At 44.8% G+C, this 25,175-nt stretch overlaps 1 protein-coding gene across 3 annotated transcripts in view; it reads right to left on the bottom strand.

Annotated features, from left to right (window-relative positions):
• LOC144732291 (teneurin-3-like) overlaps nt 1–25,175 on the bottom strand; it is a 417,468-nt gene that overhangs the window by 274,126 nt on the left and 118,167 nt on the right. For all 3 annotated transcript variants that reach the window (XM_078613736.1, XM_078613738.1, XM_078613737.1), the window contains exon 4: nt 23,894–24,297. In XM_078613736.1, the coding sequence (XP_078469862.1) occupies nt 23,894–24,236 (343 nt within the window). In that variant the 5' untranslated portion in view covers nt 24,237–24,297. The remainder of the gene's footprint in view (nt 1–23,893; nt 24,298–25,175) is intronic.

Here is a 25,175-nt window from a genome sequence, read left to right as displayed (position 1 = left end):
TGTAGTTGTTAGTACACTGCATGAAGAACCAGGTGACCCCCATGTTCCATTCCCACTCCCGGCGACCTTAAGTGAGTAGTTCAATACGTAGTAGGAGGCTTTTGCCGCCAGTATAATCCACAATAGTTGTTTTTGGGTTCGATCGCGTAAATATAAATGCGTCGATAAACCCGCCACCACCCGACACAGCCAATTAGTAGGGTTTGTCACGTAAACGAAACGTGTCAATTCGTAACTGGTTCAGAACACCGGCATGTTGGAGAGTAAACCCCCAGCATTTACAATTCTAGTCCGACGTTTCACCGGTAATTACACAACTCTGGCTCTCGCCTGATGAGGCTGGTTGTAATTATCTCTGTGATGCTTAAATGAGTACCTGCTGACAAAATGCTGCCGGATATGTGCGCTGGCCACACCACCCCACCCCACCCCACGTGGGCCCTTTGCCAGCTCCAATAGGTGTTCGCTAAACAGCCCTTGCCCCAGCAGCCTACATGGGGATCTTAGTCTTTGTGTGCAAGTTGCACAGCTCTCTTCTTTTCCCAAGCAAACACAGACGGCACAAGAAACGGATTAATAGTTAATCTTTTCTCCCTTGAGAGAGCGACAGAGAGCAGAGCAAGGGGGTGAGAGAGAGAGAGGGTTGCTAAAGATATTTTACAGTGCCGTTGGTTCTTTTTATTATATAATGGTTAGCCAATGGTAAGGATGCACTATTTTACTGTATGTGGAAAAAAATACAAAACATTTAAATATATATTTATTGTGTTGCAACAAAATGAAATGAAATCAGTTTGTGTGCATGTGCGAGGTGGACTATTACTTCGTAATACCATGAGAGGTGGTGGTGGCTTAACGAGATGGCTCACGAGGTCTTTACGCAGCAGTGAAATGACCATGGCTGATGATGATAATGATCCAACATTATTATTATCATGATCATATTATTTAGCTTTTTCAACAAGCCAAAGCCACACCGAATCTCGTGACTTGTATTTATTTATTTAGGAGAGTCCAACTCAATTTAACAGCAGGGGTGATGATTGCTGCGTGTGATCCCAACTGAGTATTTCGTCGGTAATTTTTGTTCTTTAAAATTTGTCAAATTTTGACCGTGACGTCGCCACGCAAAGGCCTATCCTTGTGAACGACGTCACGGGATCTTTGACGTCCGCTGCGCGGCATTTCCTTACGGTTCATACACACCCCGCAGCGTTCACCAGGGCGGCCGCCGATTTCGAACAGTGAACGCCTGCAAACAGGCGGCGGAGAAGGCGCCACACGTCAGCGGGCAATGGGAGACGCGCGAGTGTACAAGCGATGACGCTTCTCTTGAACACCTTCAGCAGCCCCTCGGATCTGTTACCAATCTCGCCTCACCTCGGCGTTTCAACAACTCGGAGAGCCATCTCGCTTCGAACAGGTCGCTCGCGGTCCTTCACTAGCCTTCGCGTACTTTTGTGTTGAAAAATCACATTCTGCACTTCTCACCGGGCTTTCATTTCAACGTTAATTCCCCTCGTTCGCAATCGCCGTGACCTCACCGTCATCTCAAAGTCCTTCGTGAGCACATTTCACCCCCGCTGACCTACGGAACATATAAAGGAATAACAAAATAATAATTGTGGCCACGACCGGCTGTGTCTATGGCACGTTTCACTTTCGGGAAACATTTACAACATCTCCTTCTGCATTTCAGTAATTACTCAGAATATGAATAATCCTTTGTTTGAAGATAAAAGCATAAGTTTAATCGGTCACGTGACTCAGTGGCAGGCCGCGTGTTGCGGCTCGAGAGGCTGCCACAGAAGTTCCTGGTTTTAGGCGGGCGGGGGGATTGACGCAGCCCATCATCCCCATCAAGGTCAATACAATTGATACTACTTTGTGGGCAAGGCAAAAGTCGTTCTCCTTTGGAGATATTAACCCCACCACCACCACCAATACCATAGGAATATTGAATTTCCATCACTGAGCTCAAAGCTGTAAACTGGGGTTGAGCACCATCTGAGTAGGAAGTCACTTTGGCTCGCAGTGCAGTCCGTTCTGCTGTAACGCGTTGTGTTTTCATGACGCGAGTTCAGACATAACGCGATGAATGCATTAGAGAACACCTTTTTTACGACGTGGATGCGAATTGTATATAGCGCGACTGAGTGAATGGAACTACGTCGCGTGAGGAGGAATGAGCGGTTGTACGGCTGCCTCGGCGTAGCGTCATCGCAACGAGGCGGGATGCTGCTGGATGCTTCTAGATGCCACCCACACACATCCGTCTTTGTTCAGCCTGCGTACCCATCTCACGTGTAAATCGCGGACTGTGCTTTACCCTGCATTGTATGTTATTCGAACGAGATTATTTTTTTATTCCAAAACGCGGTGTTCTTCAGGAACGGAACGACCGCGTGAAAAGGCAACGGACCGTACTTCCCCTTTTTGGGGGCGGTTGTTGCTAACGTCAGTTCGAGGTAGAACAAAACACGTAAACTGGAGACATTGCGCATGAAAACATCCGGCAACTACCACGTCAACCTGCACGTGCCACACTCCGCACACCCATACACCCACCCCTGCCTAAAGCAATGAACACAAGCAGCCCTTGTACGCGGATAGGCATCTGAAGGCCGGTCATAACGCAGCCTCGGCAGTGATGTGCAAAGCGCAAGCCTGCACAGGCCTGATAAACACCTTTAAAAAAAATTTCGTGATCAATAGCGAAAAGATTTTCAACGATAACCTGTCACTTGATTTGCTGAATAGGTGGGGGGGGGGCAGACAAAATATTTTTACAAGAAGTTTGAAGGTCAACAATATCATTAAAATTTAAACAAAGTTACGTAACTTGAAACCCGGGATATATGTTTAAACTCCATTTGTCATTATGGCCATGCCCCGTGATAGGCGCATGATTACAAATCAATAATTATCGATCGTAATAATTGTATTCAAACTGATTTTTGTACACTCTCATCTGATTGTTTTACTGCTTAGCTTTATTGCATTAACACCGCAGTGAAATATTTGCATGGACTTATTGCACTTAAACAACACACTGTATTTGCTTCGTGAAAATAACCGGAGTAATTGTTATTATTTCAGCGCAATACATTTTCACGCTCTGACCGCAATGAGTCCAACACTGTCTGAGATCTGATACGAAAACAATGCGACACTTGTATGTAATTGTACAATTGTCGTCCTTATCTTCCCCCGGTGCACTGCGTTCGGTTTAGCGCATAATGACATTGGGTGGGAAACTATTGATATTATTTTGAGCGACAAAAAAAACGAAACCTTTGCTGGCACTGCACAGAAATTGGAGACCGCGTTTAATGCAACGGTTATGTTCAACCACTTAAATACACCAATAACTAAACAAATAACTGCGTACATAGTGCTCCCGTCCGTATATAGCGCCACTCGCTATAACAATCGTCAAATGCCCTGCATCTTTTACGAGTTATTTATGCGGAGAAATTACAATGTTATGCAAGGCATATTCAATGTAACCAATTGCCCAGTGCTCACGGGCCAAGCAACGCAAGCTCAAGGCATGTGTCATTAACACCGCCCAAAAGGAATACAAATATGTGACAGACAACGTTTCAGGTAGTGACCCTTATTCATAACAAGGAGATCAACGTAATACTCAGAAACAGCTTAATGTTGAACGGCGGAATACAACCAGTAAATAGGCAGAACGAAACAAACGGAAAGATGGGTGTTTGCCGATCATTAAACAGCAAGTTTAAGTAATTGCTCTTCTACTGTATATGCATAAACTAAACATGTAGAGTCTACAAAATATATGTACATATTACTACGTGACCAAACTGCCTCGGCTCCCAAAATCATACATGCGCAAGTGGCAATAATGCACGAACACAAATAGCCAATAAGCAATTAGCGATAGAGACTCGAGGGCTTGGGTAACGGTGCCAGCTGTTGGCCGCGTAACCCAGATTCCACGAACGCGTATCGGTTCTGGAGGGCGCTTCCCCCCCTCACCGTCCCTTTTATTTTTGTTAGACGATTGTAGGCCCGGCTTTTTGGCCAACAAAGGAGCAACAGTAGTCCAGGCTACGATGCAGGGACCGCTGCACAGGGCACGGGAAGGTGGACGGGGATCGTTTGGTGGTGGTGGTGGTTGTGGTGGCAGCGGTGATGCCCTGGTGAAAGGAGGGGGGCCGTACCAACCCCCCCCCACCCTTTGTCCGTGTGCTGTGCCGGAACCCTATTTATTAACTTTGCACAGAAGCGCTGTGCAGGCATGTCAAACGGCACAATGGAGCACTGATATTAATGGTACCTAGCAGAACATTCTGCCGGACCCAAAAAAAATTGCATATTTATGCACCAACAACCGTCTCCTCGCCAGTTGCTGCGAGGTCTTCCAATGCTAAATGCAAAATATATATATATATAAACCCTGCTATTTGTATAAAAGAATGCAGGTGGAATTTGAACCTTGCCGCAATCATGTTTTAAAACATTATGCTGGTAGTGGAATTATGTCGGCGTGACTCTAGGCACGGTGTTAAGCACGTACCCCCGTGTGCTAGGGTCACGTAAAAGATCTCACGACACCAGTGCATGAGGAGGCCATTAAGTATCGGTGACACAGACAAATTCACCTCCCACAAAAAACCCATAGTTCCTCACACACACACACAAGGCCCGTTTGTGAACTGCTTGAATGTAACTTCAATGAAGCTACCATGAATTGGGCAGCTGTGTGACCTGGTGGTACGTTTCCAGATGGGTGCCCTCCGAGTCCAAGGTTCACCATGTCCAGGCCCAGTCTCACAGGCACATTGCAGATGAGCAAATCAGAAAGGGGTCACAAATAGGCCTCCCGGTGTGTTTCTGCACGCTGCGCCTTGTGTACTTCGTCACAATGTCCTTGACGCTTCCCTCCGCTTGCTGGGTAACTTCTTCAGCAACTTCAGTTTTCATCCAGCTCGTGAGAGTGAAACGTCAGACATCATTCCTCACAACACACGGTATAGCCCGAAACATGCTAGAGTGCTGTATGCAACAAACATGAAAACCTACACAGCGGTAGAGTTCAAAGGTCTCTGTTGGCTGCGCAAGATACCGTGAGACTGTTTAAACAATACGTGTAGCCATTTGTCGACAATTTATCTCATATTCTTGGTTCTTTCGGTAAAGTCACGTAGAAGGGAAATAATAAAATAATATTAATATAAAACAATAAAAATGCTCACGACGTTTCGACTGCAACACAAGCAATCATCATCAGGTGTGAAATCCACAGCAAATTTTTTTGAAAAAAGTCGAAACGTCGTGAGAATTTTTATTTTTTATATTTATATTATTTTATTATTTCCCTTCTACGTCACTTTACCGAAAGAACCAAGAATATGAATCCCTGCAGTCACGAAAGCTTTAAATCAAAATTTCTCTCATCTCCACTAATTTTGCAGAAGTGGTCACTGATATTCCTACCTCTTGCATCGTGGCAAGGTTTCCAATTGCCGGTACTACTGCAAGCGCATAAATAAGTGAGAAAACAAACAAACAAACGAGACGACCAAATGCATTCAGTAACTGAATAATAGATTTCACCGGAAATAATTGATGCCACCTGGATTGAGTGCCGGACTCAAACCCACTGAGGGGCATTTGCCAAATCTGCTCACAAACACTTTGGCAGCAGCAGCAGCATCGTATTCCAGAGTGTTCTATGAGTCGGTGACATATCTCTGTAACCCCATCAGACATCGTGTCGTTTCCATTGATTTAGGCTAAGAGTTCACAAATGAAGGATGTATATCGCAATGGCAGACTTGATTGCTGAGCAGTTGTGCGGAAACGTTTCAGGTTTTTTTTTTATAACTGAACAATAATTGTAAAAATTAAAAACTGCCACAATATCGATGCATTGTGGATTATCATAAGCCGTGAATGTGAGTGTGGTCTAAACGAATGGACTGCAGTTGCAATGAAATTCCAACTTCCCAGCAAAGCCGTGGCTTATATCTACAGCCCAAACCAGAACAACAACAATAATAAAATGTAGTCCTTTGTGAATTCAGTGTTGCATGAAGGCCTTCCGACATCAATGCCTTATATGATTATGACATCACCATGCTGATCAGTGCGAGCTGGTGGAGGGGAAGGGCACGAAGATCGCTTCGGATATTGCTGGCCACCGATTTTAGCCGTGGCTTCGAATCGAAATCAGATCACCGAGTTCACAGCGCAGTGCGCTAAGCACTACACCACCACGCGGCGACTATTTTTAGACAGCAGATTTATGGCAAACTGCGCAGTATATTCCTGTCATAGCCAAACTACAATATGTCAGCTAAGCTGCGATGCTGGGATTTTTTTTACTTTGATCTCTGTCTTATCTAACAGCCCTCCGTCCCATATACAAACTCACTGGACACCGCAGGTGTACCTTTTAAATGATGGTTTAGTCTCCAAAGGCTTATACCTGGTCGTGAAGTTCATTTCAGTTCCGGGTATAGTGGTGCACTTTGCTTTGGGGATTCGAAATATCGATAAGAAGCAGAGCCACGAACTCACTTAAAAAAATATGTATTTTTTGGCCTTATTTTAAAAAAAAAATGTGTTGCTTTTGTATGTTTTTACTTGCTCCGTTTCGTCTAATCGTAACATCAGCAGGTTTACATTAAAAGCACACAGAATGTCGATATTTATCAAGAAATAATTGAATGGTTAAACCATACTTATATGAATGTGTACAGTTCAGTCTGATGGCCAGGTAGGGTGTGGTCTCCACCGTCACGCACGAGATTGTGTTTTTTTAAAAATCTTTTATATTAAGTTCACTTGCTTGCTTGCTTACGTGCTTACGACCATGCAAATCTTTTGGTCGTTTTTTAACCCACTTCCCGTGATCCAATCGAGCTGACATTTTGCACACAGACTCGTTGTGCGTGAAAATTTATTTTCGTGAAAAAATTTTCCCTAAAGTTTACACTTTTTAGGAAAAAATAAATTATATTTAATTACCAATTGCTTAATGGTGGCAGGCAATCATCTGACCCATAGGTGGCAGCCATCTCAAGCCAGAGGACGAGAGGACTCTAGCCGCCACGCATATAAAGGATTTATAGTGAAAAACTTAGTTTTTAAGGGTAAATTTTTTAAGGCATGCGTTGATAAAGCTCCCGCATTATTACAGCACGGCGAGCAGTGAAATACCACGACGTTTGTAAAGATATGTATATTTCCATTTTTAAATAACAAATTATTCCAATTAACTTAAGCACGTAGTTTTGTTTTCCGCTTCAAAATGGTCTGCCAAACTATAAAGTTTACGTAGGAAAAAAATCACGCATTAATTGGAGGTCAACTCTTTTAATTGTATACACGATTTCTGCAAAAGTATATTTCTCACACTTAATATAAACCGCAGTGCAGTGTTGAATACGTTAAATACAAACAAAAACACTCCCCCCCCCCCTTCATAATTTAACAAAAATTGTTGTTTGATTACCGACTTTTAGTTTCCCTCCATTTATTTCCCCCATTACCTGGAGCTAATTGGATGCCCATTCATCAAAAAAAGAAAATATTCCTTTGCAAAAAGAAAAACATTGCTAAGAGATTCGCCGAGCTCGGGAGAGCACAAACTCAGCTGCAATACCCCAAAGGGCTTGTTCTTAATGTAGGATCCTTTTTTTTTACCTTCAGCTAACAAATTGCCAAGAAGGTAGTTTATTAATTCCATTAATTATTTCTTTAATTTACACATGGGCTGCTGTTTTCTGTACGCTACTCCACATGATAATTTTAATATTAAATAATAATAATACAACTTTGACAAGGGACTTTATGTGATGTTTTCCCTTGGGTTGTGCCTTAATTAATTCATGTTTTTATTATTTTCCTATGTTGAAAAATTAACTTGCTTCCTCCTCTGCAGCCTGAGCCATGGGTTTTTGGTAATGTCAGCATGTCACAGAATAATTTTTTTTTTGCATTTTTTGGGTCTGATTGCTTATTTCCTGCAAATGTTAAGAGTCTGTGCTTTTGAGTAGGCCTTTATATGCAACATGAACCGATGCAATTATGTCATTGAGAGTGTGTGTGTGTGTGCATGGCAGAATAACTCTGGCCAATACATCAAAAACCCAACGCTACGAGCGTACAGTGGATAAAATTACAGCCTAGCTTTACTCTTGAAAGGCACGAGAGCGTGCATTTACAAAGCATACAATATGCACGGGATAGATAATATTTCCGTGCTTCAGTTTTACAATCAAGAAGTCATGAACATAAAAATATGACACATTGTATACTACAAGATGCACTTTATGCCATTTACTGGTGATCACGGGTTGCCAGTAATTTGTCATGCGCCGCGGTTGGGTACATTTAAATTAAATTACATACGAAGTCATTTTTTTTTTAATGGTCATACTTGCCAAGCCTTGCTTTTCCTTTTCTTTTCCCTGCATTTCAAAATGCCACGATGCTTAATGTTTACGTGATAACGTGGAGGATGAAGAAACGTGCGATTTTAAAACGATGGGCGTTCCGGGGACAATTTGTCGGCAAACGTTTTGGATGATGCTTCCTTTATTTAAACTCACGATTACCCCGCACTTTGCAATTAAAACATAACACAAATGTGCAAGATAATCGTGGAAGCCTACCTGTACGAGAAATATAAAAAATAGCGCCAATTTGATACGCTATGCGACGGATGCCGAAGCGCACGTTATTTAATTTAATATATGAAACAAGTAAATGTATAAATCATTAAAAAAAAAATACGAGACTGGACGTAATTATCACCAAAAGATTATTCTACCCCATGAGGCATGTCCTGCTTTTACTGCCATTATTATATCTCATCACGTGTAATCTCATCTAAGTTATCGTGTTTGCGAACAAACGAATTCGCAGCGGTAAGATAAAAATGGCTATTTTCAGCTCCAATTGGTAGCACAATTGAGCAGTAAAGGACGCACGTAGACAAGACGTGGGTAATTATTTATCTTCCGACATAAAGGATGCCACTTGCGAGCTCCGATGTTAAATACGTGACACAAAGCAAGAGAGATGGCGTGCCACTGGGGTGAGAAGGGCAAAACCTACTGCATCATTTCACACAATAGAGTAACGCGCATTCTTTAAAACTAAAAGCGCTTTAGGTCTGTGCGAAAACCAACTCTGTGTGTGCGTGTGGTGCGCGCACGCGCGTGCATTCGTCTACCGAATGCCAGCGTTCATGTTGGAGATATACGCCGATCCATTTAGATACTCCACTGAAATAATGGGGGAGAAATCACTGCGCAAAAAAAAAAAACATTTTCATATCAAAGCCTCCACACGTTACCCACAAATCGCAACGCGCTTATTACATCGTTCAGCATCCATCCTCTGCGACAAACCGAGCCACTGCCTTCACAATCGTCAATCAGCTGTTGAGAGAATGTAATAGGGTTGTAAGAAATCAGTGAAGAATCTGTGAATGGATCGCTCCGAGTGAGTGGACAAGTTTCCTTTCAATGCAATTTTACAACTTAACTGCCCACTCCCGACACGGAAATCTAAGTGCCACGTGCGTTCTGTGATATGCCCGTCGAAACGTTAAACACCTTAATTTATGGACCATCTTTGAAAAGGCTTGCTTCATTAGACCCACACAAGCGTTGTTGAGTTGAGGTGACCTTTGTGTGTGTTTTTTTCGGGGGGAGGGGGGTGGAGGGGCAATAGGGTGGTACAACAGGATGGAAGAGGGAATATTGCTTCCACAGCGGGAGGTTAATTTGCTCATGTCACCGGCACAAGGTGGAGATGCCGCGGAGTTATTTAAATCTAAGCAATTAGGTGCCGTGCATAGGCATTGAAAGCCAGATAAAGTGCGCAATTAAAAGGCTAAAGGGGAAAGTGTGAATCACTTAAAGGAAACTGGTAAGGCTGAACATTTGTGAATCTTACAGAAACCCGTTGTCATTCTTTGTCTGTTGACACTTCCGCTGAGGAGAGGGTTTCTGACAGTTGACTACTGCTGAACAGCCACAGCACCCAGCTTGTGCTATGGGTTGTAAGGTGCTCCACAGAAAGTAAAACGCGCCCCCCCCCCCCCCCCCACAACCTTTGGAGTAATTTTGTGAAACATAAATAAATAAGTAGATGCCCTACAAATGCGACATCCCAGGAAAAAAACAGGAGGGTGAAAGAGAATTATGAACCAGAGTGGACGCTGGGGAAAAATTAGTGCATCATTCTGGAAAATGTGGTAATAATTGCATGGCAATTTTCACGAATGATGCTATATACAATTAAACATTATTATAGTTTTAATATTAACGGTGGAAATGTCTGTGTGGTTGCAATAAAGTGGTTCACATCGCCCAGTGCCTACAAAGTTATTCAAATCTGGCGACACATGCGATGGTTGAAATAGCCACAGTGTCAATAAAAAATAAGGTCACACACGCTAGAACACAACACAACACGTTGTTTAAAAAAATAAAAAAAACGGGAGAAAACTGCATTGTAATGCAGCGAGTACGGCACGCCGAACTGAACAATGCGTGGCGCAGAAGTGTTGGTACCCGCACACTGCATCAGCTTCCGTCGACAGATACGGCACACTGCTTCGACGTGGAGTGTCCGGCAGCTCAAGACGGCACTGCCAAGCGATGGCGTTACAGTTTTATCTCTTACCGTATTGTCAATTCCGCTCAGCACATACATGCAGATATAAAGTCCGGCTGACGCGAAAAGACATTTATCTCGTGTCCTCGAGCAGACTACACAGCAGGGCTTGGCATCGTCCTTCTGATAATACCTTCGCTGACACCACTCCCCAGCTATGGCGTTGCAGCCATGCGGAGTGCTACGTTGAGTATTGGGGTAAAAACATGTACAAATTCCCAGGTGAGGGCTCAGATATTGAACTGCACTGGCTTCCGACACACTCTCACAGTCCATTTCTCGCTGATCGCGGGCTTCTCCCGGATTTAAAATACCCAAGCTCCTGGCTTAAAAAAGCACAGATTGCCCAAAACCTGCGGGAAGCTGTCGTAAATGTGGTAATAATTGTATGTCAATTTTCACGAACGATGTTATGGACAATTAAACATTAGTAATCTATCCAAGCATCGAACAAAGATGGTGACTGCATCACGCGCTTTCAGATGCACTTCTGCGGCCGTCCGAAACTCTCTCTCTCCATCCTATTAGGAAGCCACCAGGAGCTATGTACTTTTAAACTTAGGTTTAAAACTCATTTATTTCAAACCACTGCTTCTGTTTAGTTTGTTGTCCTTCCCCCGCACCTCCGTTCGGCAGCGTTGGCTACGTACGGTCTGAAGGAAGTCCAACTTACAAACGTAAATGGAACGCGAACAGCACGAGGTTTGCTTGTGCAGTGCAGGGATAGTGACGACGCTGCAATGGTGCCAATGGTGAAGACTCTGGACTTGAAAAGAAAACAGATCGCCGGTTCAATCATCCGGCACGGTGGTTCAAAATCATTGTTTTGTCTTTTATTCCACCAACCTCTGTTCAGCCACAAGTTTCAATGGGTACACCAGAGTTTGCCAAACAGCAGGTCGTGTGTGATAGGGTGGAGGAGTAGGCCAAATACCCTCTATTTGACCGATGCATAGTGGAGGCTCCTTTATAAGGATAGTATTTATTCATTTATTTTGTATAATTTTTTTTGTTGCTATTTTTTTTTTACAAGAATAACACGAGCAGGGGAAATGATTTGTTGTTCTGTTTTGATATTTGCTTTTGGCGTTAAATCGTTTTACTGCGTTTTTTTTTAAAGCACAGACTGCGGCACACTGCAAACAATGGCAAAGCCAAAATCAAACGCGCAGTCATCTGGCTTTCTTTTTGTTCCATTTCAAAGGGTTCGTTTTCTCTCCGAGGGTAGACAAACACACGGCGAAAGTGAGGTTCACCTTGGGGACCAGAGCAACTGGGGGTTTTGCCTTTCGAGAATCTTGATTCTTCGCCGATATCAAAACACTTTCAAGGACGCAGCAATTGAGGCATTGCTACCAGCAACATTTGCCTCGCGCTGTCACACGTAGCGAGTGGATTTAGGGTTGTTCTCCTCTGTATATAACCAATTCTAAACTTTATATAGCAAAGAAACCCAGCGGAGTGATTTCCGGCTCAATTAAGCTCTAAGGTGGTCCCTCATCTGCTATTTATAGGCCTGAGCCAGGTGCTGGAATTTCCACATTCCTGCGGTGGGGGTCGAGTTTGTCCACAGGAGAACTAATGTTGACTTCCCACACAGATGGATACTTATTTCATTAAACCCCGGATGAACGATGGGCTGAGTCACCTCCCCCCCGACCTCGCGAACCGGGAGTTGAACTCTTGACCTTCAGAATGCGAGCCACTCACTCCAACTCGGAGCCGCCTGGCCAGATAACCTTCATATCAACTGTGCTAGATAGATGCACGAGTCACTCAGCAAGCATCAACATTTCATCGGATCTTGGAAGCTAAGCACATTTTTGAGCCCGTATAGCGCTGAGATTGGTGACCATGAAGCACACACTGTGTCCCGCTTGATAAAAGTCTAAAGCAAAAAAACAATAAGACATTTCCCAATAGTTTAACATATCTTCATCAATTTAAAGCTTTCGTGACTGCAGGGATTCATGTTCTTGGTTCTTTCGGTAAAGTCACGTAGAAGGGAAATAATAAAATAATAATAAATTGTATAAGTTACCATCGTGGGATAAGTGATGAAGATATCTAGTATTGGTTATTTCGGTTCTTTCGGTTATTTCGGTTCTTTTTTATTGTTTTATGTTTATTATTTTGTTATTTCCCTTCTACGTGACTTTACCGGAAGAACCAAGAATATGAATCTTCATCACTTATCCCACGATGGTAACTTATGTGTTCTCCGTCACAGCTTGTGAAGTCGGCACATGCCACCATGGTCTTGTGTGGCTTCTAACTGCTACCACAGCGTAAACTATCTGTGCATACCTTGGGAAAGGCGGGGAGGGGGGGAAGAGATTTGTCGACACATGCATCCCTTCTTTCTTGCAAGTTTGCACAGTCCCGTGCCAAAGGAGATCAATTTCAGTGCCGTATTTTGGTTGGCATGAAGTCGGCACGCTTCCCTCAGAGCAAAACAAAAGAGAATCCGCTTTCATTTCTATATTCACTTTCCATTTCAGGTGCTCACTGATGGTCCACTTGCTGCTTGCCCTTCAAGCTCTCACACTGGGACCCAGTGAAATTGAAACACTCTGCAAAGCAAGTCCACTGGTGGTGGTTGGTTGTTATTTTTTAAAATAATTTTTGGAAATTGTATTTTTGACAAAAAAAACATGCTTGCATGTCAATATTGGGTAACGCCTTATAGGACATTTGCTGAGAATTCTTAGACGCTTTGTATAAAACATGCCAAGTCTTTAAAAAGCACAATGTTTAATTGAAAAAAGAAACATTCTTCTTTGAAAGAAGCTTTTCTTGGACTGGAATGCTGTAGAAGTTTTGTTTTACATATATTAAATCACGTTGAGAAAGTGGCTCTCTGTAAGTCTATTGGTTGGTGCGTGTTAAAGACGCACAGGTCTCGAATAAGTCAGGTTTCAAATTAGTATGATTTTTAATTTCATATTAAAACACTGGCTTGGGCAAGTTGTTTCTGGCGATACCAGATTTTGGTATCATTATCATGTCAATCTACTCACAATCTTGGTCAGCACACAACAGATGTAATTTCTCTAATTGGCCTGGCAAAGCACGGCGTGTCGATCAGCAGCGGAACCGCTGTTCGGAATGGCCAAATGACTCCGCTCATTTGGCAGACAAGTTGTCAAACAACGGTCGCCACTTTGCATTCAATTATAATGGTTAATCGTACAAACTGTATACACTGTGCCAAGCAAGGCCAAGCGCCAAAAAAATATATATATAACGCCAAATCAAAACACGGCTAAAATTGGGCGGCAGATGTGCGGACAGTGAAATCCTCCTCGGCGTCACGGTGGAGAGGGATGCATTTCGTTTGTGCCAGAAATAATGTATTCCTAAAAGTTTGAGCGATTACTCGGAACAGGTTTCACGTGGAAAAAAAAATGATTGTGCTTTGACAGTAAGTGGAGCGAGCAGTTTACCGCACGTGTAACATTTCTTACAGAAACCGTCGCTGTTTGCACAGCTGAAACGGAACTCGGAGGAGAAAAGTGTTGGGGGGGGGGGAGATCGGTGGGGCGATCGGTGCCAACATAGAACATTCAAACTTGTTAGCGTGCATCTGAAGTGACAGCATGTGGATGGGTGGTCGAGGGCCCAGTCTCAATTGCCACGAGGGCCATGTGCCACACGACAGCGCCGGCTGCAGCAGCAGCAGCCCCCCAACGCCTGCCCCTGGCGATCCGAGACGATAGCCGCAGATGGGGGGGGGGCAGCACTCGGCGGGATTGTAAACTAGTATTGAATGATCATGAGCGCTAACGAACATATGACAAGAAGCCATTTTAAAAAACGGCCCCGTTTTCTTCCTTTCTTCACAACTGGAAGACGAGGCGCTAAAAGAGTACTTGTCAGCTGTGAGATCGAGGCCCGAATTCGAACGAACAGAAATGGCCGCCATGCGTCGAATGGATAATGAGAAACGTGGCCACTTTTGATGTAAGCTAACACGGATAAAAGAGTTTTGTATGTCCAAATCAATGTCCCTTAATGGTTATGTGAACAACGCAGAGAGTAGTTTGTCAGAAATGTTCCGACCAGAAGTGACCACTGCTAAGCTGTTTCTAATGTATTGCACACTTACGTGTGTAACCCAAGCTCTTAATTGTGCTGACACCAACAGGATTTGACACGTGGATGGGTTGCTAGACCAAACACATTATCCCCGTGAGCAGAATGTTTCAGCAAATGTTACAAGAACAGATTGTGTATATGTGTGTCTGCTTTTTTTTTGACAAACCGATAATATAAATATTAAAATAACTGTGCCGTGTGACAGTCATTTTTACGCCCAATTAACGTACGTGACAATATTTATTGACGACAACTTCATAACGGATAGGATTTAATGTCTGCTCAGCATAAACCCACATGTGTTGGCCTTCAATTAACGTATCTCTAATGCGTAATAGCACTCTCATCAGTCCGTATAATTTGGCCCAATCTGTCGAATTCATCATCATCATCATCATTGTCAGCCATGTTCAATCCACTGCTGGATGAAAGCCTTCACAAGTGGTCACCATCTCTCACAATCCTGCGATGCAGCATTCCATCCAGCACCATCTCCTCAGCTTACCTACTCTCAAACGCATTCCATTCCTTGGCTCTCGCTATATCATTATTCTTGACCACAGGTGGTCATCGCTTCGAACGTCCAGCCCAAGCCCATATAACATGCATGCATAATTAACACAAGTAAATAAACTGTAAGCAATTTTTTGTTTGTCAGATTAGGCCCACTGAGATATTTAGCTCTTTTTCAGAAACGACGGGCCACATATTACGGCTCAACGAAGTGGCTTATCGCGTGGGAATGTTTCGCAGCCAAATACTCTAAACACATGTTTCTAAATGAGGAGGAAATAACCAGAGGACCCGGAGAACATTCAATCTCCAAATATACAGCAGGCGTCAGGGTCGGGATCGAACCAACGCCCTTCTGCATACCAGGCGAGGTAGTTAACATCTCGCCACCGTAGCGATCAAAGTAAACAACAGCAACAGTACAAATAAAGGACAATTCGCTGAAGCCGTGTGCAGGAGACGTTGGCTGTGTGTAGGCTGGTGGACTTGCTGCAATCTGCGTGCAACACGTTCCATTAACGTGCACCGAGGAATCGTTTCGAATGCTTTGCTTCTTCCTACTCTTCAATTTGCAGGTTCGCAAACCCCAGTGCCCACAGCCTCCAGTAGCGTGCAATATCCATTAATTCACGAGACATGTTTATATAATTAGCGGCTAGTGTGCTTTCCGGTGCAATGCATCACGCCCCGCACGTTTAACGGCGCCACATCGTTTCTACGCACGGGATTATTATTTGTGTGTTCTTATGGCACAACGTAAACAATGTACATTGTGAAAAATGTACGGCGCGACCGGATCCACAAGCATTGTTTTATTCAAAGTGGATTGTGCGCTACCAGTGAACGGGGAATGAACTTCAAACGGAGTTTGCTGGTTGCGATATAGCTCCCGCGGAGCAGGGCATTGCATTCACGGAAGGTTAGGCGTCCAGCAAAGTTTGGTTTTGTAAAACGAGGTTGCTTTGGAGCATGGAGGGTACATCAATTTGGAAATCTCGGTGAGCAGTGCACCGCATGTTGTGCAGCATAGTTTTTCACCGGACTTTCTCCTGGAAAATGCATCAAGTGGCATTTTTCGCATTTCAACAATAGGGGTCGCACTTTCCCACACTTTCTGCTATGAGATTGTCAAATGACACACCAATATATATATCTTCTTGGTTCTTTCGGTAAAGTCACGTAGAAGACTTTACCGAAAGAACCAAGAAGTAGAATCCCTGCAGTTACGAAAGCTTTAAATCGAAATATATATATTTTTTAATAACCAAAAAATGCACAATCTTATTTTACGTGATTTTCTTTTTGGTAAAGACTGGACTGTGACCAGCAACTTGCTACACTTGAGAATAAAATTTGACGATGGATGGCTGCCCAGATTCAAACACCGCGGTTGCAATATGTTAACTACCTCACCTGGTATACAGGAGGTCGTGGGTTCGATTCCAACCCATGAAACCTGCAGTATATTTGGAGTTTCCATGTCTCTCACTCTCCCTGTGTTTGCATAGATCTTTCTACAGCTCCTCCGGTTTTCCCTCCACATTTAACATCAACGTGCATTTAGAGTATTTTTTTTATATATTTTTATTATGTTTCTATCTACGTGGCTTTACCGAAAGACCCAAAGAATCTTTAGAGTATTTGGCTGCTATAAATTTACACATGGATAAGCCGGCTGCATTGGGCTATCATTTGTGGCCAGGTCACTTAAAAAAAGAGCTATATAGCTGAGTGGGCAGTACCTGGCAAAATAAAAATAAAATTAGGGGAAAAAATTGTAAACCCGTGGTCTCACCGGTGCAGGTTCCGTGCCGTAACAGGACACTTTAAAAACTCTACTTGAATATCACTGGAAGCTTACTCGTTTTTTCTACTTGCATGAGGTTAAGGTCATTTATTCTCATTTTATTCCGCTCCCCTCTACCCACCCACCCACGCCGCACACCAAACATACATCACTGAGCCGTTATCAATACATGGCTGAAGACACTCGAGTGGTTGAACATTGGTTAGGGACAAGCAAATATATTAGAACCCAATGGAAGTCTACACCACCTGCAAGTCGACCTTCTATCCTTAATAATACAATTAACAAGGAATTAATTTACATTCAAACCAGCATAGAGACAGAACCTATCCTTTCCAGACATCCCCATCTCCTAAACCACTTGTCGCCACAATTCATACGCAGCACAACATTAATTAACAATTCATAAAATGCAAAGTTAACTTCTTAAACGCTTTCCAAATAGGATTACGCTTTCCAAAATACGAATATACGATAATACATAGCGATAATTGCCTCCTACTAGCAGACTAATGCCCCAGGTCATTCTTGCAATCGAGACTGCATCTGGTCTCTTGAGTTCTCACGTGGTTCAACAAAATACACCTGAAACTTGAAAGGAGAAGAGAAGAGAGTTTTGGCCATCTGTCTGGCTGTCACAGGAAGCCATGATAGCGCATGTAAGAGATGATCAAAATGTGAACCGATATGCGGTACAACGCTGGCGCCACTTTTAGGAACCCACCCCTCGAGACAACCGGCCACATTGGCCAATGTGCCGCCGATGCTCAGCCTGGCAAAGCCGCTATCCGAGACCCATCATCATTCCGTCAAGGTCTCTCGACCGTGCTGCTAGCGCACGTGTGCAACTGGCACGAGCGCAACCATCGCCACCACGGCCAATGAAATACTTGCAAAGTAAAAGGGGCGTTGCTAAAACAGCAAACACAAAAAAACCATGCACATGCGCACATTTTTTTTACCACTTTAATGATTAATCTCACGCGCTTAGGAAAAATATTAAGCGAAGAGCAAACCGCCTATTTTTTGCATAATTAAAGCAGAAAAAAGAACAGTCTTCTGACCTCTGACCCTTTGCAATATTCTACACAAACAGTCAAAACACTGGAGAGAATTCGTTGAATGTTTGCTCATTAATGATGACATTAAGGCATACAAAGATTAATGCAATTTAAAATAATATCGCTACTCGGATTGAAAAAAGGATCACGACCCTGCCAGCATGCACAAATCTTGTGTCAGCTTGTCATGTAAAACCTTCATCATAATTTCTAAGCCTTTTAAAATTTGAGATATATATATGACTTGTGCACTCGCTTACAAAAAAGCTTTTAAAACGGTTCTGAATTTCTTTTAGAAAAATTACTTTGGGGAATTTGGGAATTAGGTTCAACATTCCATTTCGAAATTCCTAAAATTCTGGGTTGAATCCAAAAAGAATTTCAAGAAGTGTAGATTAGCAATTTAGCACCATACCAATCTATAGACCGTCTTCTTTGGAGCTTAACCAATTTCTAAAGGTTGCTGGAACTTGAATCTAGTCATCTCCAACACATTTTACTCAATGCATTTTAAACTACTTGGAAAACTTTTTGGGACTAATGGAATATCAATTCAATGCAGTGCATCAATTTTTTGGTGGCAAACCTCAACACGACGAGATATCGATCGCCACAATTGATGGTTAAATTAATGGGGGTTTTAAAAATTGTAAATCATTAATATCTATTTTTATTTAAACAGTTCTGGAGGTAGCAAAAGCAAAAGGAGCACATGTGTAACCTAAACATGTTTTTGGTGAAAGCGACAGCATTTTAACACGGTACACACATTTGTCTCTCGGTTGAGCTTGCGCGTTTGTGATGGCGTCTTTTCGACACAATGTCCGATGTTTCGCTCCCAACACTTTGCAAGCACATCGGTAGAACTGAGTAGCACAACGGCGAAAATATACACGGCGATACAGGTTCTGTGTGCTGAGATATGTGAATGCTATACTGCGTGTACCAATCCACTGCTGGATGAGAGCCACGCCGTGGTAGCTTGTGGCGGTTATTTAACTTTTCTTCACCGTGTTGGTCCACACATATTAGAGAAGGTGAGCGAGAGATGGGGGGCATAGCCGTGGTTGTATAACAGTACAACAGATTGTGCGGCACTGTGGACTCTGTAGCTCCGCTATGTCGAATGATATAGCATCACAATGTATGATACTGACAAACGATTAGGGGAAACGCATGATGCCATGCCACTGCTCTGTGGCTCGTATGTGAGACTGGCTACGCAACTCGGCGGTCTCAATCCTCTGCGCAGAGCTCCGGGCAAGAGGCGCTCTCTTCCGACAGATTCAGATGAAGGATGCCCTGGAACTTAATTCAATCTGTATGTTTAAGCACATTGTGATCTCGAGATGAACACAGCCATAAACGTAAATCTAGTAATCCGGATGGATTCCTTTCTAAATGAAACATTTGAATGGATCTTGATATCATATATATATATAAATACCCCTTTAAGAACCTGGCTTAGGACAGATATATCGATTCGCCAAATGAATGCATTGGTGTGTAGTTGTCTGCAATGAACATTATCACATTAAACAAACTACAGCTAAGGAGGCAGTAGAGGTGATTATTCAGAAGTAAATTATTGAGAATGCAAATAAAGCTCTCCCGCGTAGCCTTAGCAGACTGTAGGGGCAAGTGCTGTTCGCGAGCACCTATGAAGGCTGGCACGGCACACGAGAGGGTGGGTTGCCATCACCACGCCCGGTCGCGTTTGTTTCCTTAGTGGCGATGTTTACACACCGTACCAGGTACTCATTTGAGGCTGAGTCGACTCAGGGGAGGCCCAGGACCAGTTCAGATAATCGTCGCCGGTTGTTGGCCGCGAGCGGGAATCGAGCTCAGGCCGCCGCGCACGCAGCTCCGCAATATACACACGATAACTGTGCGCAGTTTCTAAGCAAATGGTAAAAAATAACCAATGACATTGGCCGTATATGCAGGTGTCCTCCGCGAAATAAATCGGCGTCAGTTTGAACTGCGCCGTCAAAATATTGTGGGGCACCGCATTTTTTTTTTAAGAATACGCTCAAATTTTTGTTTTTAAAACCGAAAAAAACATCTCGCTTGACCTTCGCCGGCAAAGTAACAGAAGCACCTCAGGGAGGCCACAGTCTGCGACTATCACGTGGCAACGCCAACGCCCTGGCCGCCACACGGAGGATTCGAATGGATGAGAAGCCATAACATACGATATTCTCACGAGTCAGTGTGCGTGTAGTGGGGGAGCGGTAGTGTAGCAGTTAGCGAGCTCGATTCCCACTCACGGCCAACACCAGTGATGATTATCTCCAGCGGTCCCGGGCCTCCTCTAGGTCGACTCAGTCTCAAATGAGTACCTGGTGCGGTGTGTTATCATCGCCGCTGGGGAGACAAAGGCGGTCGGGCGTGGTGCTGGCCACCCACCCCCTCGTGTACCGTTCCGGCCTCCATAGGTGCTCGTTAACAGCACTTGCCCCAACCGTCTGTTGAAGGCCATACGGGGGATCTTTGTCTTGTACAGTTTTATGAACCAGGCTCAAAACGGCTAATTATAATTCTTTAATAAAGGCTGAAACCTGTGTGGAGACCCCCTGCATATTGACATAGTGGAGCCCGATGAAATCACACACAGTGATAAAATAGTACAAAATGGATATTGTGGGTATAACGCTATGCAGATAAACACTACATTTATAAACAGGGAGCTATTATTTTGCAATGGGTAATAATTAGTCACAACAGTGTAATTGGCCAAGAGAAAGCGAAAAAATACGTGGTCCCGACTGGTGAGCAGCAGTCTTCATTATGCGAGCTGCGGCATCAAGAGAGCAGATCTAAATTGTGTTAACCCTTCAACTGCGAAAATACTCAGCTGGTGCAAGGAGTGTCTGTTTGCAATGACGGCAGTGCGGGAGCGTTACAACTCTCAACCCCACTCTGGGGAGGTCGCATGGGAACGCGCCACATCTGAGAGCACGAACATTCGGTGGCGATGTTGAGCTGTCTGTCCCGGTCCCCTTGTGGGTTCTGAGGACCGCTATTCTCATCAAACGAGTAGATCACCGTGTCATCTTATCTGCGGCTTGAATTAATCACCGGATTATGCTCCAATCTATTCTCATAACAAAGAGACGCGCCTTGGTGACAAGTTGCTGTGACGTGAACGAAGGTGTTTCTCTCGTTCGATTTGTTTGGCAATGGGCCAAGGGGCAGTGTGTCTTGCGTGAATTCATACGACTGAACAATGAGAGGGGATCTTTTGTCTGTTATGCGGAGCAGTGGAATCCAAGTTCAACTCCTGGTCACCACGAGTAGCAAGTGGCATCAGAAACTTGTTCTGGGTCTCCCCTAGGTCAACTCAGTCTTGAAAGTGAGAAGCTGATATGGTCTCGCACCTCCAGAAAGGGCATCTCGCATCCACAGGGCGTGCGTGCAGCCCAGGTTAAGAACCACTGCTTAGACAGTGTGTATGGCTCCATGCGGAATCTTTGTCTTTGCACTGCAAGCCAGTCATTATCATCATCGGTAGCAGCAGCCATGATCAATCCACTGCTGAATGATTCCCACCCCGAAGCCATCTACATCTTCTTGGTTCTTTCGGTAAAGTCACGTAGAAGGGAAATAATAAAATAATAAAATAAAACATATAAAAATAAAAATTCTCACGACGTTTCGGCCACAACACAATCCATCTCTCAAAAATTGCGACATGAGGATCTGCCCTGGCACCTTTCGCCCGAGTTGTTGACGCGATGTCTTTAATGTTGCACGTGTTTTTTTTTTACCCAGTAAAAGCAAAGTGGACGGGCAGGTGGTAAGCTGGAGCTTTCCATTGATAGCGGAAGTCAGCACTGGCAAGGAAATGCAGAGGACGCCCAGATTGCTCGTCCATAAAATCTTCTGCAAAGCCCCATCGCAACTCCATCACGAGCTGAGAAGCAGTAAAACCATTCCTGGGGATCGCCTTGCACAAGTGAGTCAAACACTCTGCTCGGTCCGTGCTGTAGTCGAGCAGCTTTAAAGACGCTCTGAGAGCTTACACGTGGGCGGTGTGGCATTAAGAGCAAAGACAAAGATCCCCCCCCCCACCCCAGGTATAGCCCTAACAGACTGTAAGGGGAAGTTTCTGTTAGCGAGCACCTATGAAGGCCGGCACGGCACACGATAGAGTGCGTGATCAGCACCAAATCGCCTCTCACCAGTGGCGATGTTTTACCCACCGCATCGGGTATTCATTTGAGGCTGAGTCGACCTAGGGGAGATCCCCCAGGACCGGTTCAGCAGATAACCATCACCGGTGTTGGTCGTGAGCGGGAATCTAACTCGTGTCACTTGGTTCGTAGCTCGGCGTGCGAACCACTGCGCAAAGGCTCCCCACGGCGTTGAGATGCATACACACGCACACCTGACTGATGGCTTCCGGTCCCGCAATGAACACATTAGAACCGGATTCTTTAACAACAATCATGCGCGCACATGTGGTCCTCTCCACGATTTAAAACTGAGTGGGTGGATACATCTGGTGGTCGACTAAATGGGGAAATAATTATAATTCAGAGTTGATTTGTAACCTAACAGAGCTTCACTGCAGGAGCAAATTGCAGAGTGGCTCTCCACTGAAACAGCAGTGTAATTTTTTTTGTGTTGATGAAATGAAAAAAGAAATAACAGCACATTCGTAATTTAGTTGAAAAATAATTGAGATGCTTTTCTGTAGAAAGTTTTAAACGGTCTTTCATCAAGTGAACAATAGCATTATCCCTAATCGTTGAATCAAATATAAAGAAAACAAATTATCCCCAAAATGTCTAAATGCACGTATGTGGCTTTAATTCTAAGCATTACAAAAAAATCCCCAAAAATAAAGTAACAATGTGTGCACTGTTGCAACAAAAAGGACATTTTGTTATTTAAATGATCCCAATCGACAATGAATCATTCTACAGGCTCTGAATGGATGCAGAGACTGAAGCTAAGCTGGGAAACGCCACCACAAAGAGGAGGGCAAAGGGAGGGGAAAGGGCGAGTGGGGGACATTGGGGCCTGACCTCAACACAAGGGTTAACGCTCTCATCAACAATTCCTTGAATTCAAAAAAGGAGATAATGTTAACGGGTAACAGGATTAATTGCACGCACCTTCCCAGAGATCCACCGCGAAAGCAAAACAAAAAAAAGAACCCCCCCTTATAGCCTTCAACGGACTGTTGGGGCAAGTGCTGTTAGCGAGCACCTATGCAGGCCGGAAACGGCACACGTGGGGTTGAGTGACCAACACCACGACCGGCGGCCTTTGTCTCCCCAACGTCGATGTTTACAGACCGCACCAGGTACTTATTTGAGGCTGAGTCAACCCAGGGGAGGCCCCGGACCGGTTGCGACAATCGTCATTCTGGTGTCGGCCGTGAGCGGGAGTCGAACTCGGGTCGCCGGGTTCGTGGCGCAGCACGCTGACCGCTACACCGCCGCTAAAGCAGCACAGCAAACACACCTTCCACCACGTGGGGGCACCTGAACAAACCCCCCGCAGAGGCCAACCCTTTAAAATTCACCCCCCAAACATCATTGCCCGCGGCGCAACGTTAAAATACGTCAAATTCATTATTCGAGGGGGGACGGGGGAACGGGGGCGGTGGGAGGACTCGAGGGTTAACGGCAAGGCTTGAGAGAAGCTCATCTGTCAGAGCGCGGCCGGGGTCGCGGCGGCAGCTGAACGCGCATCTGCGTCGGCGTCAGCGCGGTAACACGAGAGCGGCTCTCACCTTGCCGGGCGTACTTGTTGGGGTCCCTGGAGGAGAGCCCATACCCCGCATCGGCTTCGTAGAGCGAGTCCCCCGCGGGGGGGTAGGGGTGACGAGCGCGGGCGCCCGGGTGACCCAGACACTCTTCGCCGCACGAGCTCTGCTGTTGCTGCTGCTGCTGCACGGCGCGCTGCTGCTGCTGTTGCAGCTGCTGTTGCTGTTGCAGCTGCTGCTGCTGTTGCAGCTGCTGCTGGTGGTGGAGGTGGTGGTCGTCGCGGCTCGGCGCGCCGATCGAGTACTGGCACTCCTTGGCCGGACGGTTCTGCGAGAGCGAGTGGTACTGACGCAACTCCTTCACCTCCATGGCAGCGCAGGGACGTCACCGTGGGACCCCGGGAGGGCTCACGCGGTCGCACCGCACGCACCTGGGGAGGCAACATCGCACACTTTGCTCGAGCGCCAAGGGAACCTGCGTGTTTTTTTTTACAACAGAGGGTGAATAGTAATCATAATTTATATAAATTACGCACGTTTTTCCACGGCATTGTACAGTGCGCTTTTTTTTTTTAAAGAAATAAGGCTTGGACCGATGAATATTTGAGCAATCTGGTTGTTGTTGTGTTGTTGTGTGTGTGTGTCCCGACTGACTGAAGAGTTGTGCAAATAAGCAGAGGGCACGCGTCACGGAAAAGAAAGAAAACGCGTGGAACGATCCACGTTTTGGAATGACACGAGCCAGACATAGAAGGGAACACGTGCAGGGGAGGACGCGCGCCTGCCCAGCGGCATCGTTAAACCCCAGTGAGGAAAAAACTCAGTGCGCTTGAGCAGGAAACTAGAACAAGGCAGGTTGGACGATGGTCAAGAATAACAAATGGGTGTGGCGGCCAAGGAACGGAACAGCACCCCAGAGGACGCCCGCGGAGATGGAGCGACGGAATTAGCTCGTGTGCAGGCGCCGGGTGGAGCGCTACGTCGCAAGATCGTAAGAAAGATGGCAGAGACAAGAGAGGCATTCATCCAGCAGTAGATTTACCGTGGACAATGATTACGACGATGATAGTATTTCCGTTATTATTATTTTGGAGGAGTTGCGGTGGCACAGAGAGAGAAATGCCACACACAGCACCATATCCCACATCCTTCCTACCGCAAATTGATTGATTGATGTCCTTTATTTAACTGGAGCAGAGATAAAGCAACACAATGACAACTATAATCAGATCAATTCAGTTTATATTTAAACTCGAAGATGAGACGCTCACAGGAACACACACACACACGTACCTTTCACAAGCGGTTT

The sequence above is a fragment of the Lampetra planeri genome, chromosome 42 (assembly GCF_965212315.1).
Source record: "Lampetra planeri chromosome 42, kcLamPlan1.2.h2, whole genome shotgun sequence".
NCBI classification, from domain to species: Eukaryota; Metazoa; Chordata; class Hyperoartia; order Petromyzontiformes; family Petromyzontidae; genus Lampetra; species Lampetra planeri.
The sequence above is the reverse complement of the archived record's forward strand: the minus strand, read 5'-3'. Positions and strand labels throughout refer to the sequence as shown.